The sequence below is a fragment of the Falco rusticolus genome, chromosome 3, assembly GCF_015220075.1.
Source record: "Falco rusticolus isolate bFalRus1 chromosome 3, bFalRus1.pri, whole genome shotgun sequence".
NCBI lineage: Eukaryota > Metazoa > Chordata > Aves > Falconiformes > Falconidae > Falco > Falco rusticolus.
The window spans coordinates 41,189,347-41,210,078 of NC_051189.1; the positions used below are offsets into that span (position 1 = coordinate 41,189,347).

General features: G+C 38.9%; 1 protein-coding gene across 1 annotated transcript in view; it reads right to left on the bottom strand.

The window, feature by feature from the left end:
- The window catches only part of SULF1 (sulfatase 1), a 127,887-nt gene that overhangs the window by 24,971 nt on the left and 82,184 nt on the right, over nt 1-20,732 (bottom strand). Inside the window, exons 10-14 of the mRNA XM_037381926.1 lie at nt 11,169-11,319; nt 9,997-10,172; nt 9,304-9,432; nt 8,978-9,034; nt 7,846-7,975 (exon numbers count right to left, since the gene is read on the bottom strand). Of these exons, the coding sequence (XP_037237823.1) occupies nt 7,846-7,975; nt 8,978-9,034; nt 9,304-9,432; nt 9,997-10,172; nt 11,169-11,319 (643 nt within the window). The remainder of the gene's footprint in view (nt 1-7,845; nt 7,976-8,977; nt 9,035-9,303; nt 9,433-9,996; nt 10,173-11,168; nt 11,320-20,732) is intronic.

Genomic DNA, 20,732 nt, shown 5'->3' on the forward strand with positions numbered 1-20,732 from the left:
TGCACTAACCCCTCATAACTGGACCACCTTCTATTGCATTATGTACGTCTTCAGAATCTACTGACATGAATACATTCAAAGCTGGTTATTTATCTACAGCCTTATCCCCTGAGAAAGTGTTCCTGAAAAGTGCAATGGTCAGTGATTGAAACAGAGAAGTGATTTGTCTTATAAGAACGAATGTAATACAGGGGGAAATGTATGACAGACTTTAGAAATACATTCAGTTAAATGCACAGAAATGGAAGGAAAAAAAGACTGAAGAAATTAATCACTGTATAATAGAAATAACTATATGAAAACTGCCAATTCTGAGTTACTTCTGTGTTTAAGAAATGGAAGAAAGAAAAAATAACCTAGGAAGTTCATAGACTACACAATTTTGTGTTCTTGACCTATAGACAAGATTGATTTTAAGTGTCACAGTTCTAGCAGATCTCTAGTTATAAAAAAAATGCATGGACTGCATTGTCAGCTCTAGAAGTGTAGGCACTTAGGTTAAGACATCAAATATTTCACCTCCACAGGATTCTCTACCAAATCTATTAGCTTGTCTGTAGTTAACATCAACAGACTCCTGTCATTATCCAATAAATGTCCACTCTCAGCTGCAAAGAAAAAGGAGCCAATGGAAAGTATAAACTTAGTCTTTCAGTTATAAATAGCAATACTGATAATAATCCGTTACTATTGGGTCATATACATTTGATTTACGTAGGACTTAGTTTATACTGTATTTCACTGGATACTTTAAAATGGATACTCCGCAAAAAAAGAATCTCAAAGTAGTGCTACAGAAAATGCTAAAAATGATTCTTGCATACTCTGTGTTTTCTGTCTAAACATTTTTAGTACATAAAATTGCTTTTTAAAGTGCTATTCCGCAAAAAAGTCTTTCTGTTAGAGAACACTGGTAAGATGGTGGTAAAAATGCTGGACACAGCTGTTCATTGAAAGAGATGAAACCAATGAAACCAGTGATCTTCCCAGACTGGACTATCTCTAGATTTCATCCAGAATCGAGCTGGTACTTCAGATTAAGAATTGCTTAAATTTGAAGAACTGTCAAATCTGGAAAGAGCTGCCCTTTGTTTAATAGGAAACTTAAATATTTAGGCTGAAATGTGAAATATTTAGGCTGAAATATGAAATACCATGCTTTGAGGGATTATTTTTAGAGATAAAGGAACTTATCTTCATATTTGGTTTTAACACATAAACAGAGTGGTAGTTTAACAAGGGATATCATAATTTCTGGCAATTCCTATGAATTCTTGAGCAACTAAGTTGCAGGCATATTTGTGTCAGCTATGAAGGATGACTCTGCAGCGTCTAAAGCGAGCAATAGCTGCAAGCGCTGTTCATGAAAGCACTGAAGTATGTACTTATTTATAAGCACATGACTGATCCCAAACACATATGCTTTCAGTTAAACCTGCGTATAGATGTTCTGCTGAATTATGACTAAGATAAGGTGGCATCAATGGGCAGATGGCAAAGAAGAGACAGCTTTGAACCAATGTTCTGGTAAAACAGGTTGACCACCAGTGCCTTTCAACTCCTGTAAGCATCAGGAGGTTGATATTTATTTTATGAGAACATAGATACTTGAGGCAAACCAGACTACACCTAGTAAGCCCCATTCTAATTTCCTTTACAATATTATCTGTAAGCTGCTTGATGGAAACTTCTTTTAGCATTACAAATAAAGCATTACAAATAATGCTTTTGACTGAATACTGATATGACAATGTGATAAATATAAATACGAACAATAAAATTACATTCTTACACTAGGTTTTTAAACAGCAAAGAATACATGAGAAATAAGATGTATGTACAGACTACATAACATACTCTTTGGATCAGAGCCAGAAGAATCTTGCACATTTACCTCAGAGCTGGTGCTTGGATTCAGCAATGTGTCTCCAGTGACTACCTGTAAAGTCTTAAATCACTGTAAAATACATTGAGACCTAATTTAACTAAAATCTCACTGTACAGCCTTCAGGCATATTCTCCGAATGGAACATTATTTCTTTAGGGCAGTTTTGGGATACACTTCCTCAGGGGGAAACACAATATTCTGCATCTGTAAAGCTGAGGTGCATGAAAAGGAGAGAACAAGGAAGGTTAGCACCTACGGCATTACGCCTGTCTAGCTCCGTTTGAGTTCATGGGCTTGCATGTCATAAAAACATGGGCAGCACGACACATTTTTCCATTCTGCCCACTGTCAGTGCTCATTGGAGCTGGCAGCAGACCATAGATCTTTACAATTTTCAGACCTTTGCTGTTCACAAACTGGCAGGTAGTGCCAAGCAGATGGTAGGAGATGTATGCCCATAAAATAAACAGACCTATGTCTGGGTTTGATTGCTGAGTCATCCAACATAAAAGAGCTGAAATTTTAAGTGCAAAGCTTCACAGTCCTCATTTTGGGAGGGTGGCTTTTCTTTACCCCCTAGTTTTAAAATAAAGTTACAGTTTGTGTGATTTTTGTAAGAGGCTAAAAATGCATGTTTAGCTGTGGATTTGATACTGCTTATAAATAATGGATAGAACAGTACACTGGAGACACCTGGCCTATCAGTCACAAAACCTCAAAAGGTAACTGCTATCTGGGAAAGAGTGTTAAGTCCCAGAAGTCAAAATTATGCCTCAGGAGAACTCCTATGACTCAGACTGGTGGAGAGAAAAAGAATAAATACTTATGAATTAAATCAACTCATTAATTACACGTATAGGTAAGAGAAGAGAGAAAGAAAAAGTATAAATGAAAACACATTTAACATGCTTTTATTTGATATTTCCTAAGTGTCCAGAAGAATTTCACGGGTGAGAAGATGGAGTGAGTTCAACAAAAATAACCTGCCAGAGGATTTAAGAGCAGCTTGCCTCTAAACCTCCTGAACTAACATATATTCTCATCTCAGGTTATTTCAGTGGAAATCTGAGAGGAGATTTGTGTCATGATAAGGTTATATTAATCCAGAGAAACATTTGTTCACATGCTATTATTTCTGCTCTATTGGAAAATAAACAAAGTTTTAGTTAAAAGTTCACACCAGTCGTTTCCCACTTTAAAACAACAGCAGGGGTAGCAATGTTGCAGATGAAAAGATATTTTTGTACTGTGTCTTTGTTACAGTAAAGCTGAGAGGGGAATATGTATCAATAAAATAAAAATCCTGCAAATCTTGTAAGTGCTAAAACCCATCAACAGTCACTACCAAACCAACTGGGCTCAATCAGGTGACCTCACTAAGTTACACCACATAAACTGGTGACAAATTTGGCATATAAACTATGAAGGAAACCTCCCATTCCCACCATAATTTCTTGAGCGCACTCTGTGATATGGAGGGACCACAAAGGAAACTTCTACCCCACTCCAAGGTCCAAAGCTGAGCAAAGAGCCCACCCCACTGCTGCTCCCTTTGCAGGGGGAAAGCCTGGCCTGTGTGTGATGGGACTGGCTGTGCCATGGGTGACCACAGATCAACAGCTGGGTCAGGGCAGGAGCTGAAATCTAGACTGTATCCAAATACAAAGTGGGCAGGTGATCCATAACTCACAAGAAGGACAAAATTAACAGAACTTCCCACACTAGGATGCTGAGGAGGAAGAAGAAAACATGAAATCCTGAAGTCCAGGTATTAAGCAAGCAAAAAATTAAGAGCATGTGCAATTGCTGGAAGGAACATCTGGAGGTCATTTAGTCCAGCCTCCCCCTCAAAGCAGGAACAACATTATTAGGTTTTGAAAGTATCCCTGGATAGACTTCCACATACTCGTTGGGATCCAGTGCTTAATCACACTTATGGCAACATCTTTTTCCACACATCTAGTCAGACTTCCCCTTGCTGCAGCTTGTCTGTTGCTGATAGCCATTTTGCTGTGCACCTCCAAGAAGTGCCTGGGTCTGTCTTCTCTCTAATTAGCCATTAATCCATTGAAGGAAGCAATTAGATTCTCCCTTTGTCTTCTGTTCTCCTGGCTAAACAAAACTGGCCCTCCGCAGTACTTCCTTACCATCTCTGGGGTCCTCCACTGGACTTGCTCCAGCTTACCAAAGCCCCTCTGAAGTCCCAACCTGACTGCAGCACTCCAGCTGCAACCCACTAGCACCAAGGAGAGGCGAGTACTCACTTCCCGTGACCTGTTAGCTGTGCTCTTGCTAATGCAGCGCAGCAGGCGCGGTCCTCTCCTCCGCAAGGGCTCACTGCCGACCCAAGTTAATGAATGCCTGAACGTAACTCAAAAGTGAACATAGCCATACAGTTGTGCACATTTCATTTCTGGTATGCTCTCAAGGAGGTGAGTGGACTTTTGGAAACTGTCCTACCCTAAAGGGGTTATAAAAAAACAGCAAGGGGAGGGTGCTCTACAATGAAAGTGAATCAACCTGTCAATGGTGCTAAAAAATTTCAAATAAAAGTAAAATGACAGTGAAAGTAGTTTAACTCGATTTTGCATATGCATTTTATAACTATTTTTTCTTAATGAAACTATTCTTTTTCTAACCCAAGGCCTTGCTGATTTACAGCTAAATCTAATCTATAATCTAAATTTCCTATCTCCTTTTCGCAAACAGCCATTCAGAACTTAAAAAAATATGGAATAATTATAGCAATTATACAGATGTTTAATACTTTCTTTTCTTCCCATTTCCTAAGTTTACCTACTTTCAGATAGACATTGGACAAGGAAAAAAATGAAATTTGGAAACTTTTAATTAAAAAAAAGTGTCTTTACCATGCCAGGTTCTTTTATCTTTTTTTTTTCTTTTTTATTATTTTGTTTTATTTAGAGGTGACTTGTTAAATAGAAAATAAGCTAAAGCAGTTATTTTCCTGAGTACCACATCCTTGGAGATTTTAGAGCTAGCAGGTCTCAGGATCACACCTCATTTTGATACAGTAAAAACAAATTTTCTTCTTTTCAACTTCCAGTTGTATTCTCCATTGCAAATGAACTAGATCTCGACTAAAGTAAATTAAATGAAGAACAAACTCTAAATGTACTAGACAGTACATTGGCTCATTAATTCCCCAAATGCTTATTCTTAGTTCCAGACAGACATTTAGCAGCAACTTCCCACAGACCAGTAATTTCATTATTTAAAAATCTGTCAGCAATCAGTCATTCTGTGAAGATGATTTTAATTTAAGTGATTTTAACTGCAACTGATCAGAGTAAGTGTAGGAAGTATTATAAAACATTGTAATTAAAATGAATATATTTTTCTATATATGCACCTAAGTAACTGAAATGAAATACACTAACCTCAAAAGACAGAATGAAGTTGACACCCACATAACAATATTTCCTCTTTCTCTTTTCAAAGAGGTACAAAATGACTCAGGGAAAACTTCTGGAGGAACCTCATATTAAACCATGATGCTTCATATTGCACATTGGAAACCATCTGGGCTAAAGTAAAATTATTTGACCTATTAACTGCTATTTTTCTTTAAGAATTTTTCTAGGTGGAAAAAATCCCGTGGACACTTATCTCACACTGCAATGCTTCACTGATGTTCCTGTTATTCCAGTGACACTCATTAAATTCATACCCTTCCTATTCTATATTGACTTCCTTGTGGGTACTTCATGTAGTCTGTCCCTGAGAGAGAAACTGCCCTTGCTTTTCAGGGCTGGCATGGGAGCAAATGGGGTGGGAGAGGTGGGTCTGCGTATCACGGTCTGAATGAGCCCAGAGGATGTGTTACCACCCCTCATAATGCTCTGTCTGACAGGAGGTTTTTGTAGGAATGTTTAACTTCAGTATCCCTGCAGGAAGCCTTCAGGATGTTAGAAGTATCAGAGACAACTTCGGTCTCTTTGTTTAAGAAAATAATTTATATACACCAATGGTTAGGTCTGAAAATGGGTCTTGGAAAGGCCAGTTCGGCCCTGTCCTTCATTCAGCCATGAGGGAAGACTATTAGGCTCTGTGGAGCCAGCATTATCTTCTTCATTTAAAGGACCTCAATGGGAGTTTGTAGGTGTGAGAGCTGCTACCAAACACCATTGCTCTTGTAAGCTCCTTGCTGGCTCGAGGCCTTCTTCCTTCGCATTTTGATCAAGCTGGATTCACCAATATGGGATGGAAGGACAAGTCTACCACAGTGGGCTGGGAACAGGACTGTGAGCACTGTTCCCTGCTGCTTCAGGTGTGATATCTGGTCAGGATGCTTAATCTTTTCTATTCACATGTGGAAAAGCAAAGCTATTCCAAACCTGGATTTTGGCATAAGAGGTAATAAATATAAGAAATAATTGCAAAGAAAATATTTTGGTATTTTAAACCTAAACATTTTAGCGTCTAACAGTCTAAATGACTCCATTGAGCTCCTTTAATTTTTGCAAAAATGTTCAGTTTTTCAAATTTAATCTCTGTTTACAATGGCAGTGTTTGAACTCCTGAAAACTTTGCCCTTGGGTGAGATTGCGATATTGTGTATATCCCTTCAAAGGTGGCCGCATTTAAGGAGCATGTGTGAGGTGAGAGCTGTGGCAAAGGACCTGACCGAGGATGTGCCAGCCAAAACATATTCCAGTCCAATCTGGGATTAACTGAGATTTACTGTAACACTATGCTATAATGAATGACAAGGGGAAAGGTAGGGATGGAGCATTTCTCTAAGTGAGCGAGCTCTCCCCAGCGCCCTCCAGTTTGCTGTGCAGAGCTCTACCTGCTCTGGGTGATGCACCATGGGTGGTTGCAGATGGAAGCAGAGCACAGTGAAGGCTTTATGCCCCTGTTCAAAACAGTTTACTGATATTTCAGTGCCAGGTCTACGGCTGGCTGCAGTGGTCTGAGCAAACATCTGAGGGAAAGGCGCAAGCGCCTGCCTGGGAGAAATCACCTCACACTTCTCCAGGGAGGTGTGTGTGGGATGCGGATGGAGGGGGAGGACAGCAGGGCAGGCACGAGCCGCTGCCTGGGCCCCCCAGCATTTGCCTGGTTGGAGGTGGTGTCAATAGGAAGGCACAGAGCTCCCTAACACATCTCCCCAGTAAATCCATTTTCATATGTTACCATAGGTGTAGCATTAATTCAGAATGGATTGGAGAGAAATTGCAGTCAGACTCATTTTTTCTTAATTAAGCTACCTTCCTGTATACACACTGCAGAGCTGCAGGTGTAAGCATACTAGTCAGGGGTGCAGTAACTTCTGGTTTTATGGGTAGACGATTAGACCTTTGTATTAGAGTTGGGTGTTGCACTGAAGTCATGAAGGCTATGAGAAGGGAAAGTAATGCTTGGGTACTGGTATTACTGTCTGAATCCTTATAGCGACCTTAAACAGCAAGTGTTTCTGAGCAAGGGGACCCTTCTATTAAAGCTGTTTCAATAAATAATAAAGCATGATGATCACCAAGTGTGCTATTCAGTGGTTCATTCCAGTAAATTAAATGATATGTAATCGTAGGACTAACCAGTTTGCTTCAGTAATTCTGAATTAGCCCAGTGAGTACAAGTTTTCACTGCTCAGAAAGGTTATTTCCCTTATTCATAATTATCCTTGAAACAGCTTGCATATTTAGCAACACACTGAATCTAAGAAACCGCAGTCCTCTCATGTTGTATTTGAGCACAGGATTTTTACCATTAGCCCTGTACTAAGACAGCATACTAAGGACCATCCCTCCAGTGCCTTAAATTGGGCCATTGCTTGGGGCAATTTGTGTCTGGTTTTCTTTGCTCTGAAGTTTTCAGAACAGCAGTCTTTTAGCTATCTTCCAAATGCCATATTCTTCAAATTCTTTTGACCCTTAGTGAAAAATATGTATTTCCCTGTGGCACCTAGAAGACTGCCATCGCTAGTGGCTTACCTGTCCTGGTTGTTCACAGGCTGTCTGGTATCTTGCTTGTTGGCATAATTCTTTTACTCTCTCATATTTCGGTAGTTGATTAGACTGCTGAGTGTTTTTGTTGGGTTCCTCCTTCTTGCGTAGAAATTTGCTTTAAAAAAAGTAAAGTTGAATATTTTAGATACATTCTTCAAAACTCTGGAAATGGTGAATTTAATTGGAAAAGCAAGGCTCCTTGAAGATTTAATGTCTACTCAGGGAAAATGTTCCCCACATTTCTGTTACTGACCTTCAGTGTAGGTCATGTAGTAAAAAAAAGACTCAGGTGATTTGCTGGAAATTATCCAAAGAGAAATAAGAGCTGCTTAAATATGTCTAACTGACATTGTTCAGCATCATTCATACATAAATGTAGGTTTTTCACAAAGCAAAACACGCTGAAGCAGTACTTGCTTGGCTGAAAAGCCCAGGTGAAGACATTATACAGGGCTTCCATACCCATTCCGGACTAGCTTGCCTATATCTTACATATTACAATGTGTCTTATATGCACTGTTTTGTACTACATCACACAAGATTTCCATAATCTGTAAAGCCATAAAATGCCATGAGGAAATTGCTGTAAAATTTTTACCCAGAGAAAATTTTCATAGCAGTAATTGGCAATGTGAGAGGGTGTAAAGAGGTGCCAGTGAAAAGAGGACCAGTTATAGTCATAAACCTAATTTACACATAAGTCTTTTCTCAGCTAGAACAAAAATGAAGAATGCTTCTGATACATGATGGCAAATACAAAATCAGTTGATAAGAGGATTCTGAATGGCTGGATTTGAAACAGATTTGGTAAGAAAATGAGTCAGATGATGACATAAATGGGCACAAGAACAATGCTGGAGAAAGAGGAGGTACAGGCTAGAAGAGTCACAAGAAAAGCATGCTTTCAAGTTTCTTGAGAGGCAGGGATTTGGGAGCACAGCAGCTTGCAAAGCCGGTGGTAGGAAACTAAGAAATAAGTCAGGCCTGTAAGTTTGCTTGCAAAATTTACTACTTTGCTGACCATAAAAAGGAAGAGGATGGAGCAGAAAGGAAAGCATATACAAGAGAATGTTCCCAGCAGGCAGGCTCCCCCAAAACTCTCACCCCTAATAATTACCCTCTTTCCACCAGAAATGTGTCGCGCCAAATTTTGATCTTCTTGTTTGTTCGAAACCTGAAAGCAAAATAGTAATATTTACTGCTGGCACCTATGTATAGCATTGCTAGTGTTAACAATATATTTTTGGAAAAACACCTCTCCACTTGTATATATCTGCAATTTCACAGATGTGCTGTTTAAGAGACGCTTCAAGTGTGAAAACTATGGTTGTTGCCATGACACAGCTCATTTTCACAGAACCTCTTTTTCCACTCATTTGTTGGTGTTTGTACCTTAGGTGTTTGCTTCTGAACTGGCTAAAAAATGTAATTGCTGGGACCCACCTGTTTCCTGGTCTCTCCAAGTCCAGAAGCTTTAGGACAGATTTGCCATCCATATCTGGAGGTGTGTCAAGTCCTGCGATATCCAGAATTGTTGGAGCAAGATCAATATTCAGAACTATCTGAGGGACTCTGCAAATCAACAGAAAAGGTCATAAGTGTCACGTGTTCGATATGTAAGTCTTCACATTCTCTTGGAAATAGGGTGGTAATTAATGCTTATCAGGGCTTTGAAGATGGAAAGCTCTACAGAAGTGCTAAGTTTAGAAAATCTCCTTTGAAGTCTACAACTTAGAATGACAGAGCAGTACTGCAAACTGTCATCACAAAGAAAAAGCTATGCACAATAAAACAAGGAGATGCAGTAGCCATGTTATTCTTACAGAGTTGACAATGATGGCGTAGCACCATCCATTCTGCTAAACCAGAAGGTGAGTAGTAAAGATGAGCACCTGCTTTTTAAAAGCAAAACCCAAAGCTTAACCCTACAGGACTATGCATTATACAATTTTCTCATCTGCATTATAACCAACTGATAATAAGCAAAATGAAGACATGCCTCTTTATAAAGACTCATTGCTCTGTAATAACAGGGCATCCTTTATGAAATGAAACTAGACAGAGTGATAACTGCATGCTCTTAGAAACATTTTACATTAGGTTCAACAGCTGTGCTAGAGACATAAGAGAACGTACACTGATCCCGGCTCTACACTTGGACCACGAATAAAGAAAGGAACTCGAATATCAAAGTCATATGGCATTGACTTCCCCTTGACCAGTCCGAACTGCCCGATATGGTAACCATGGTCAGCAGTGTAAATAATGTAGGTATTCTCCAGTTCTCCCATCTCTGCAAGCATTTGGTATAACTGCAACACAGCATAGGAAAACCTCTGAATTAAATGTAGCAAAACATGTTTTGTGCATAATCATGTATAACCAACGTTTTACTCCCTTAAATTCACAGAACCAAACATGACATCGATGAGGTTGTTGAAACAGACATTCTGGGGATGGACTTTTTTACAACTCATATTTAATGTGCTGCTAAAAAAATGAACTTACAAGTTCAATTTCACATTAGACAGCGGGTAAAATTAAACAGGTCCAGAAAATTAGAATAGCAGAATATGTTAATACTGGTGTAGCTACATTAGTGTGTTCAAAAGTCATTGTGTACTCAAACACAGCTTGGGAAAAAAGCTTTAAGGCAAATGGTACTCAGATTTGATTTACTGTGTTAGTCTACAACTTTCTCATTCCTTACAGATCTGGGCTTGGGAAAAGGCTGTAAATTTTTATTAAAGTTTAAGGAAGTCTCTCTGGGGGAAGATCTTTGGTCATGGTGCTTGATTTTGGAACAAAAAGTCATGCAAAGTACACCTAATAGTTCGTGTATCATGTTACCTATAATTAGCTGTACACTGCATTGCTTAACTTCTACAAACACTAGCAGACTGACACCTGAGTTGCTGTGATTTGCCAATTCCCAGATTTCAGCTGAAGGACAAACTGTGAAGGCAGTGTGAGAAATAAATAGATGTTGTCATGTGCGCACCTGTGTCTATCCATGTGAACCCGCAGGTGATGCATCTTCTGTTAATACCAGGCTTTATATCAGCCCCAGTGACTTTTCCCTTTTAAAAAAATTGTCGGTTTATTCACCCAGCAATGAAAAGAAGCAAGCAAGGAGCTTGGCACTATGTTGCAGAGAATCAGACTTAATTTCTACTGGGGATATGTGGAGTAATTCTTTGTAGCCCTAGGGCTTTCCCCAGGCTGTGGCTGGTAAAGATAAAGAAGGAATTAATTTCAATTTGTTACCAACTAATAAGATTGTATTCACAGTAGTATCTTGAACTCACTCTTTCCATAGAGTCATCAACTGACATCAGGGTCTGAAGTCTTTTGCGCTGCAAGACATTTGTAAACTCCATGTGGATAGGCAGCATGGGCCCTGTGTACTGCATGATCCAGTGCTTATCCATGTTTGGGGCGTAGTTATAGCTGGGAGTGCTGGGAGAAAAAGAAAGAATCTGAAAAGTTGTGCAGCATCACAGGCATCAGAGGAAGGTGGGAACTCCTCTAACACAGGAATAGCCAACAAACAGTTAAAGCACAAATTCAGTGTAGGATCTGGTATTTCCAATGTCAAATATCAACAAACATAATTTTAGTGGCTTACAAGCTTCACTGGTTCATATATCACTTCCTCAATATTTTTTAACCACTTACATTCTGAGCTTTCTTTCAGGGTCAAAGACCACTACCAGATCCATGTTAATATATGCTGAAATGTATTTCTCAAATGAATGTGTAACCATTACAACACCTGTATGGTGCATCCATAAAAATAAACAGAAAAAAGAAGCAAGTCAGAGATCAAAGATGACTACTTCCCCTTAGTATTAAGGTAAATTGCACTGATGCTTCCAGTGGGGAAATCATCTTTATATTAACACAAGTTAAATGAAACTCACAAGAAAGATATTTTCCTGTGGGATAAATAAATTTAGCAGTCAGTACTAAGAACAGCAGCATCAGTGTCAGCAGTTTTCAAGATGCCCCAAAGAGCAAAAGCACTGACTTTTTTTCCCTTCCCGATCACCAAAAGTGAATGCAGGCACTGCCAGGACCCTGAGAGCAATCCCCATGGGGCTGGTACAGGGTCAATTCTGGTAGGAGGTCACATTGTGGCCTTGAAGGAGACAGCTGAGAAAGTGCTGCAGCCAGTGCCGTTGACTCCAGACCGACGTTCAGCCTCCACCTCTTGCCCTTGGCCCTCACCTGAGCTATGTCCCTGTGACGCTCAGTGGAGTGATAAGGTGCAAATTCCACCAATACTAAAATAACATTTATTTATACACTAAATACTGTTGAGGTGTTATTTTTTCAATGTGAATGCAAAGAATAGACGTTACCAGCACAACATGGCAACAATATTGAACTAATACTGCTATTGATACTAGTACTAAGAAGTATGGCACAGAGTCTTAACAAAGCAAAGAATGATGCTTTCGGAGTTTGCACAAACATCAAAGGAAAGATTGTGAGAGGTGTTCTATCCACAACCAGTGAATTTTTGAAGGATATCATATAAGAAACAAGAATAAGTTCACAAATATATCACCTCTGAAGAAAACGTACTGCAAAAAATATGACAAGTAAATTTGCTGTACAGATAGGCGTGGTACAAAAGCTCTCCATCAAGCCTGTTTTTATACCTAGCATACATGACAACTAAGAAGTGAAGAGAAACCAGGCAAAATCCATGTCCAGTAATGGTTTCACCTATGTATGAGCAGTTTCCTTCTCTAACACAAAGCAGAATCTAGGCTTTGCTGCTCTGATGAAGTTCTTTGGGTTTTATTTTTCCCCTGTTTCTAACAAATTTCAGTACATGATATATGTATTTCATCATTACCTTTAAAAAAGAAATGTAAATAGAAAATGAAAAAATGCTGTTGTGTAATTGAATTAATTTGATTCCTGTGGTTCTGTTTTCAGTTTATAACAAAAACACAATTCAACATTGATTTACTGTTTATGTACTGATAATTTTAATATGTGCATTACCCAAAGGTACATTTTCCCCACAGAAATATTTATGTGTAGTTGTCCTTTTGCAAGAGGTAGCACTGAACAATATCAGAAAATTGTATACTGATAACTTAGTGTCACATCTTGACCAGCCCTTTATTTAACTTTCATTTTTCTTGGCATGGTGGCATGTCATGTATGACAGAATGGTGGACACCGTTGATTTTACTGAAGCTGTTGATTTTAGTATATCAGCTATCATACGTATAAGCTATAGCTATATATTCTAAGGATGAAAATCATCCAAATGGACAATGTAATAGACTGATAGTCAGCTGCAACAAATTAATGGAGACCACATTTTAACTGGAGACCATTTTTGAAAACAGAGGTAGAATTTGAGAAGTACATATGTCTCTAGTATATACAGCTAGTTTTGACTAACCTACTTAACCATTAACCTCAAGGGAAAACAGAAGGGAGACAGTGGTATCACAGGATTTGTGAACCTTTGATTTAGATTAGGAAGTATGGGAAGCTTAGCTCCCTACTAAACAAAGACAAACATAAACTAGAATTTCTTTTCTGTTAGAAATTCTTTTCTTTCAGGTTGAAAAGTCAAAATTTTTTACATATCCCATGGCTGAAGTCTGATTTTTAAAAAGAATGTTTATGCTACCATGGAACTGACGAAATTGAGCCCAGGAGCACAGCCCTTTAGGTTGTCGGCTGGTGAGCAGCCCTAGAAAATGGACCAACAGAGCCCTAGGTGCTGAAGAAGCAAGTCAAGAGTTTTGGTCGCCTATCAGGTATCAGATACATTGACAAAAAGGGGTACTTGCAGTGCAAAACATTCCTCTGTTTCTGTGAAGGTTTGTCATATGAGATGTTTTCCCATTAAAAAGCTCTGTTTTCATTAATCAGCATTTTCCAGCAAAACTCTGCTTTTTTCTTAGTGGATTCTTGAGTGCCCCTGCCACGGAGGGATGAGGTGGCTGTGAGCTGCGCTCAGCCGGCAGTGCTGTGACAGCCTGCCGCTGTGCCAGGAAGGAGAGCCAGCTGCTGAAGCAGACTCAGGTCTTATGTTCCCAGGCCACTGTGAGAAGCCTCCTCCACATAATGGATAGTCTTTAAAAGCAGCACTCAAGGTTTTAGCAGGGTGGTTAAAAGCTTTCACAGACACTTTCCAAATGCATTTTGAATTTTCTGGGTGAGACATGCAGTAGGCAGAGTGAGCAGAATTTTCCTCCCAGAAAACTCAAGGAACAGAACCTTCTGTGAAATGTCCAGTGCCAGTGGCTGAAGGAGAAATGTGAAACAGGGGTCAAAAGTTCAGGAGAAAAAGTACTATGGAAGAGACAGAAAGAAATTGAAAAACCCTATAGCTCGTCAGTGTTCCCTGCATATCCGTTTCTTGTGCCTTGCAGAAATCCACCAGAACGGCACTGCTTGCCAGGCACAAAATTTGACATTGCCCTCAGATCTGTCTACCTTTTTTTTGTGTAAAACAAACAGAAGTGAATTCTAGAGAAGAATATTGCTGATTCTGAATGTCTTTCCAAGTAGATAGACCTCTTCCCTGTCAGTGATAACCGTTTATGAGAGCATTTTTTTCTTGAAGCCGTTGGAGATATCACCTAAATAAATGTTCAGCTGTTACAAGCCCTTGAAAGTCATCACGGCACAGTCTGTCACCATTTCTATTATTCCATTTTTGGGAACAGCTCTGCTCTGTATTGACAAGTACTCCTCTAAAGTAAAACTTACATCTATATTTCTTTGATTCTTCTTAGAACTGGGACTATAAGGTTGAAGATACGTATTATGTCTTCTATTGTCTCTTCTTAGTCATGGAGGCTACCTTGTCTTGAGCACATTTCTTGATCCATGACCAGCAGACAGTGCCAGGTACCCCATGTTTTTCAGGTTTACTATGGCATCTAAGTCTGGCAAGGAGCTACTGCTCACCTGCCTGTCGGTCTTTGCTGGGCTGCCCCTAAACAGCTCAGATGCTGCCCCAGAGTGTAGTAAGGAGCAGACTGATTTCAAGGTAATTTTTGCTAGTTGATCAGCAAATAGTAAAGCACTTAAGCTTCTGAATGTGTGCCTGCAGGCTGACTGAGAGTTCATTTTACATGTTAGAAAAAAGTGTTCCTTTCATGTAGGTCTGTTCTAAAATGACCAGCAACATATCACTTGAATATTAAATTGGTGGAGAGGGTAAGGATCGAGACAGCAAATGATTATTCTAATAAAAAGGTGCAGCATTTGTCATTCTTGTAGGCTATACTAGCTTGGGCAAATCTAGATTGCTCAGTTGCTCACTTATGTTTGTCCAACAGATACTTTGCAGAACTTACTACACAGAGACTACTTGGTACTCCATGACAGGTCTGCTCTGGGCACTGGGCAGGACACTAGAAGATGTCAGGTTCATAAAACTTCAAATCGATATCCCAGTTTAACTAACAAAAAAGTCCCAGATATTTAACAATAACAAATGCTGAACCCTGTCAGGCACTTTCTCATAAACACTTTCTCAGAATGGGAATAATTCACCCTGAGATTTTGTAACCATTCACCTATGTGAATAAATTTGCAGGAAAACATTCAATTTTCTGTGCATATTTGCAAAACTCGAAAAAGTAAATTAGTATTAGCCTTTTCTAGCCATAGATTACAGTCTGCTCAGGAAAATAATGATTTGTCGTTTGGGTTCTGTTAGCATTTAATGTCTCTGTATCAATGTACATTGTTTTGTTCATGCTACATCATGGAAATTGCATTCACTGTCTATTCACCACTTGTTAAACTGCAACAGGAAAGCCCACAGTGGTCATAATAAAGTGTTCCATAGGTTATGCAAGGAGTAAATATAGATAAACACTAGTGCACTTTTCTCTTTAAAGAAAGATTCACCATGAAATCTATCATTTATTTATCTGTAATCATAATTTCAAATAGATACTTAAAGTTAATCTGAGAGGAAAGGAATTATATTAACATTTAGTTTTGTGGCCTAAATCCAAAAGGCCTCAATAACCTTCAGTTACATCAAAAATCAGAATTTCCTATCATACATTTTAATTACTCTTACTGACAACATATTTACTATATTTGTATATTTAAATTTGAACTTCAAAACAGAGAATGTATCTTATTTGGCTTCTAAGGTACCACAATAACTTCAAGTTAGACAAGAAATAAAAAACCCCACCAACCCAAAACAACAGATGCTTGTACTTGAGGACCTATTGAAATGAGGTCTTCAAATGGCAGATCATTCAGAAATTAATTACCCTGTCTTCTACTAGTAACTGAACTGCTTTTTGTGTGATATTCAATGAAACAAATGGAATACAGCCTTTCTGCAAATCATTATTATAAAAAGGTATTTTACAGGTTAAGAAAACAATGGGAGATTCAGCTTGGTTAATGCTGTTTACACAGTTGTGGTATCTGTGTGGAAAAGAAATAAAGCAGAGTACAGCATGTTTTTAGAGTTCCCAGAATTCAGTACAACTTCAAGTTAACATTTGTTTTCTAAAAAATTATCTACATGTATACATGTCCATTACAGATGGGTTAACGTGGAAAGAAACAAACAAGTTTACAAACATTTGTTCAATCGCTCATACTATTTGTGTTTGCCTCTATTTACCATCACTTAATTCCGTCCTGTTTCTATTCAACAGAAGAAAATTATGTTCACAAAAATACTGCCTAAAAATGTTGGGTTTGGATAATTCCATAGAGTTCTCAGGGGTTTTTATCCCAAAAGTGTTTGGCTAGTGTTCTGTTTGGATTGGGAGTCCTCCAGTTAGTGAAAATAATACAGTACTTACATGCCCCAGGAACATTTTCATTTCATAAAAATAAAAGTCAACAATATTTTAAAATAATACCTATGGTAAAACAAATTGTGAAAAATAAATAGTTTCTGTACAAAATTAACACCTAAATTATTATTTGAAATATAATTAGCAGACATTGCATAAGTGGTCATGTTCCTTCAGAAGAAGTGTAAATATACAAAGGAAGCAAATCCTTTGTTTCCAGGGAAAGTAGACATTCAGCCTTAGACACCATTCTTGGAAAGCAGGAAGCCTGCATTCTGGGCAAAAGCAAAAGTCAAAAAACCATGATCAGTGGTGTGATCAGTATTGATGTGAAGTTGGATTTCACCATTCTGGGTCTACTTTTATGCCTTTGAAAAGGGGAATCTTTTAAACCCAGGGATATTTATATATTTGGGTATGAAATTTTCATTCCTGAAGTGTAACACCACTGCTATATTTCAGGAAAAAAGAAAAAAACCAACCAAACAAAGCTGTTACCCATTAAATAAAACACCTTTTTATTTTTTTTATTTTAGAAAAAATTATTTGTTGCTACTGCAGAAGTTAATTGTGTAACTAGAATCTTACCGCATTTCTATATCACAGTATTTCTTCTAGTCTTGTTCAAAGTCACACTCACAATGTGTGTGATGATCTTGATTATTTATCTCCAAGTCAGGAGTCCAAGCAGGTCTCAGGCCAGCAGTGACAAGGCACACTGACATGTCAAGATTTATTACTGATGCAATGTATGATCCCACTCTAATGGGTAAGCGTCCACATTACAAGAAATACCATTGTAACTGGCAGATGTTTGAGACTCAGCCTTAGTGACTAGAAGGCACCCTGCATGCAGCCATCTCACACCCCAAATTCACGGTTAAGACTGCTCTGGGGATCCAGAGGTACAAGAGCATTGTTCTTCATGCTTCATTACTGCAAACACACTGCTACTGCCAGACCTGCTTGATCAGCACATTTCATACTATCTTTAAATGGAAATACAAAGCTCTGCCTTTCCATATCATCTAACTTTTCTCACATTGGCTTGGGAAGCTTTCTGATCTTCCTAGATACCGTTTCTAACTGCTACTCCTAAGATCTTTAGCTTGTCAATAGGATCGCTTCCAGGTAGCCATAAAATCTGGCTGTCAGTCCTGCTGCCAGCCCAAAGATCTTTAACTCAGCACAGCCAGCAGTGTCTCAGATTTTCATTTTTTACATACTTCAGTAAACCTGCCTCCCGCAGATTTTTGCTTCTAATGTTTGTTTATTTCACAGCTTATAAACAGCTTAGGTCTGATTCACAGTTCCCCTAAGGCTGGTTCACACTGGAAGGTAAAGGGAAGTTAAAGTGCCAGAGGCCCTGAGCATAGATGAGAATTCAGGCTTTCATTAGAGCATCCTTTGAGTCAGACCTTTCTTGCTCAGCTGTCTGATGGAACAAGATTGCCCTGTAATAGCTGCCAGGGATACCTAAAGAGCCATCTCTTGTGTCTAACTTCATATTTAGCAACAACATTTCTGAAGGTCTAGCACCCCTACTACCCAACAAAAATATATGTGCTGCTTTAATCTAGTACATTTTCTCCAGTCCCATTTTCTTCCACAGAAAAAAAACTTCTGGGCATAGCTAGAGCACATGCATTAGTATGATTTATTTTCAAAAAATATATCACTCATTATGGTGATAGCAGCCAGGATGAACTTTCAGAAACATTTTTAGGTGTCAGAAATAGGACATATTTTAAGGAGAGGAGAGGTGGGAGAGTGGGAGGGAAAAAGGATGCTTAAAAACAATAGAGTATCTGCTGCTTCCAGTATGATATAGCCTGTGTTTCATGTTAACAGGCACTAATGACAATTAACAGGGATCACTTAAAATTGATGATTAAACAGTGTACACATCATTACCTTTCTTCTCCTTGTAAGACTTTTCATGCCAGTGTATCAGGCTGCTTGTACTGAGGAGGACAGGACTGTAAGGTAATGATGGTATGTTTTCTTTTTGGTTTTGATGGATTTTTCATAAATCTTATGGGCTTTGCTGCTGCATTCATTTAACTTTCTTCTTTCCATATTGTTAAGTGGGAAAATGAGACCAACAGATACCCATATTTGAGGGCAGAACTCTCCCTGAACTGGAGTATTTCCTGCTTTAGCCACTCCTCTCTTTATATGTGCAAGTGGAAAAGTTCTTCTAAACAAACTTTTTGTTTGTGTTTTGTTAAAAATTTATAAAGGCAATATTTCAATCAAATGACAGGCACTTTACCAGCAAAGAAACATCATGTAATTTAATGGTCTGTTTCAGCTACTGTCTTTTTAAGCAAAACTTCCCCTCACATGTGGTTGTCAGGCTATCTTAATCCTTGGTTTGTAGGTATAACCTTCCATCTCAGTTTGTAAAGCCAGCAAGCAGCTTTTGACCTGGTTTCCCTTCTTTGTTGGAGGTAGGTGTTACAGCAACATGATATAGCAACTACATTTTTAAAAACAAAATCCAAGGTCAGATGGCTGCCACCCAAGGTCATAAAGAAAGAGATTCAAATGGTGTTTGACCACCAAGGAAGAAAACCTAAGGGTTAAACGTTCAAATTACACAAACCTTGGCAGGAGGGATTTTATTGTTCTTGCGCTGTTTTCACGGGGAGGACCAAATATTTCTGTGAGAACTGAACTTATATCTTTTAGAGTACATTGCTAATAATTTTGCTAGAGAAATCAGTTATTTGGAGGCTTCAGCCACCCAAATTGGCAGTTCATTTTCAATTTGTCTCATTTCTTAGTCTGCAGACTGAACTATAACACATACAGCCAGTCAGTGCAATAAGAAACACAAAACAATCCAGCAAGGATCTCTCGAGGTCACTAGAGAAAAAACTCTTCGCAAAAAGGTTGCCAAGAAATCAACAACACCAGAAGAAGTAGAGCTGAGTTTCATATTCTGGGCTATCTCACAAGTAGCCTAGCAGAGCAAGGTATCTAGATCTCAGGAGTCCAAGCAAATAAAAATTAATTTGCACACGTACTCAAATAGAACTAAGTCTGCAAACAGATAACTAGGATCTTTACTTGATCTTTGCAAGTAACATGCAATCCATCTAAGAGGAAGAGGCAGGTAAAATTTTGGAGACCAACACCATTGGTTCTAGCAGCACAAGCTAGAAAACAGGTAGGCTGTAAACTCCAAGCCGTAGAAAGTGTCAGGAGCATGATAAACCAATGCAAGTTGCTACAAGCTCTCTTTTATCCAAAGACGGTGAGCATGGAGCCTAAATTGAGCTGCTTTGACCTGGGGAGAGGCAGGGTGAGATACAACGATTCAGTGCTTTTCTTCCAGACATGGTCCCCACAGCTAAGCGGAAACAGTTTGAATCCTACCCTCCTGTATGATGGATAGTCCCCCAGCAGACAGGATGGCTTGCCTGAGGCCAGGCAATCTGTGCCACTAAATGGGAAGCAATCTGTTGAACAGAGAGAGAACAAATAGATAGAACTCTCTTGCTAGGATAAGGGGTGACTGAAAGAGGACATGGGAGGAGTCCATTAAATTAGATGTAGTCACTATTCATTATTCCTCACAGGATGGGGAGCAGGGGACACTGGTGGCATGGGCAAGCTCCAGGTTTGGAAGGAAAGAAAAAGCAGTCCTTTGTTTGTGACACATGGGGTGATGCTGTGGAACTTGTTATCACAACATGGTGGAGCTGCTATCACGGTTCAAAAAGAGATCAGACTGATGCAAAGAGAATGGGACACAATGACCTGGATGCTTCAACTAAACTGCTGATTTTTAGAAAGTGGAAAAACAGAGAAAAGGAATCTCTCTTGGTTATAGTCCCCCTGCCCCACCCACACCACCCCTCCACCCCCCAACGCACCCCCAAGCATTCCCTGCTGCTTTCTAAAAATTGATAATAATTCTTTAGGATGATTACTTGATTGAAGTGGATATTTACAAACCAAAATCTCAATCTCATCACTTCTGTGTACAGGTAGAAATTACCCTGAATACCTAAATAACTATGAAACTTTGTTGACTGGTTT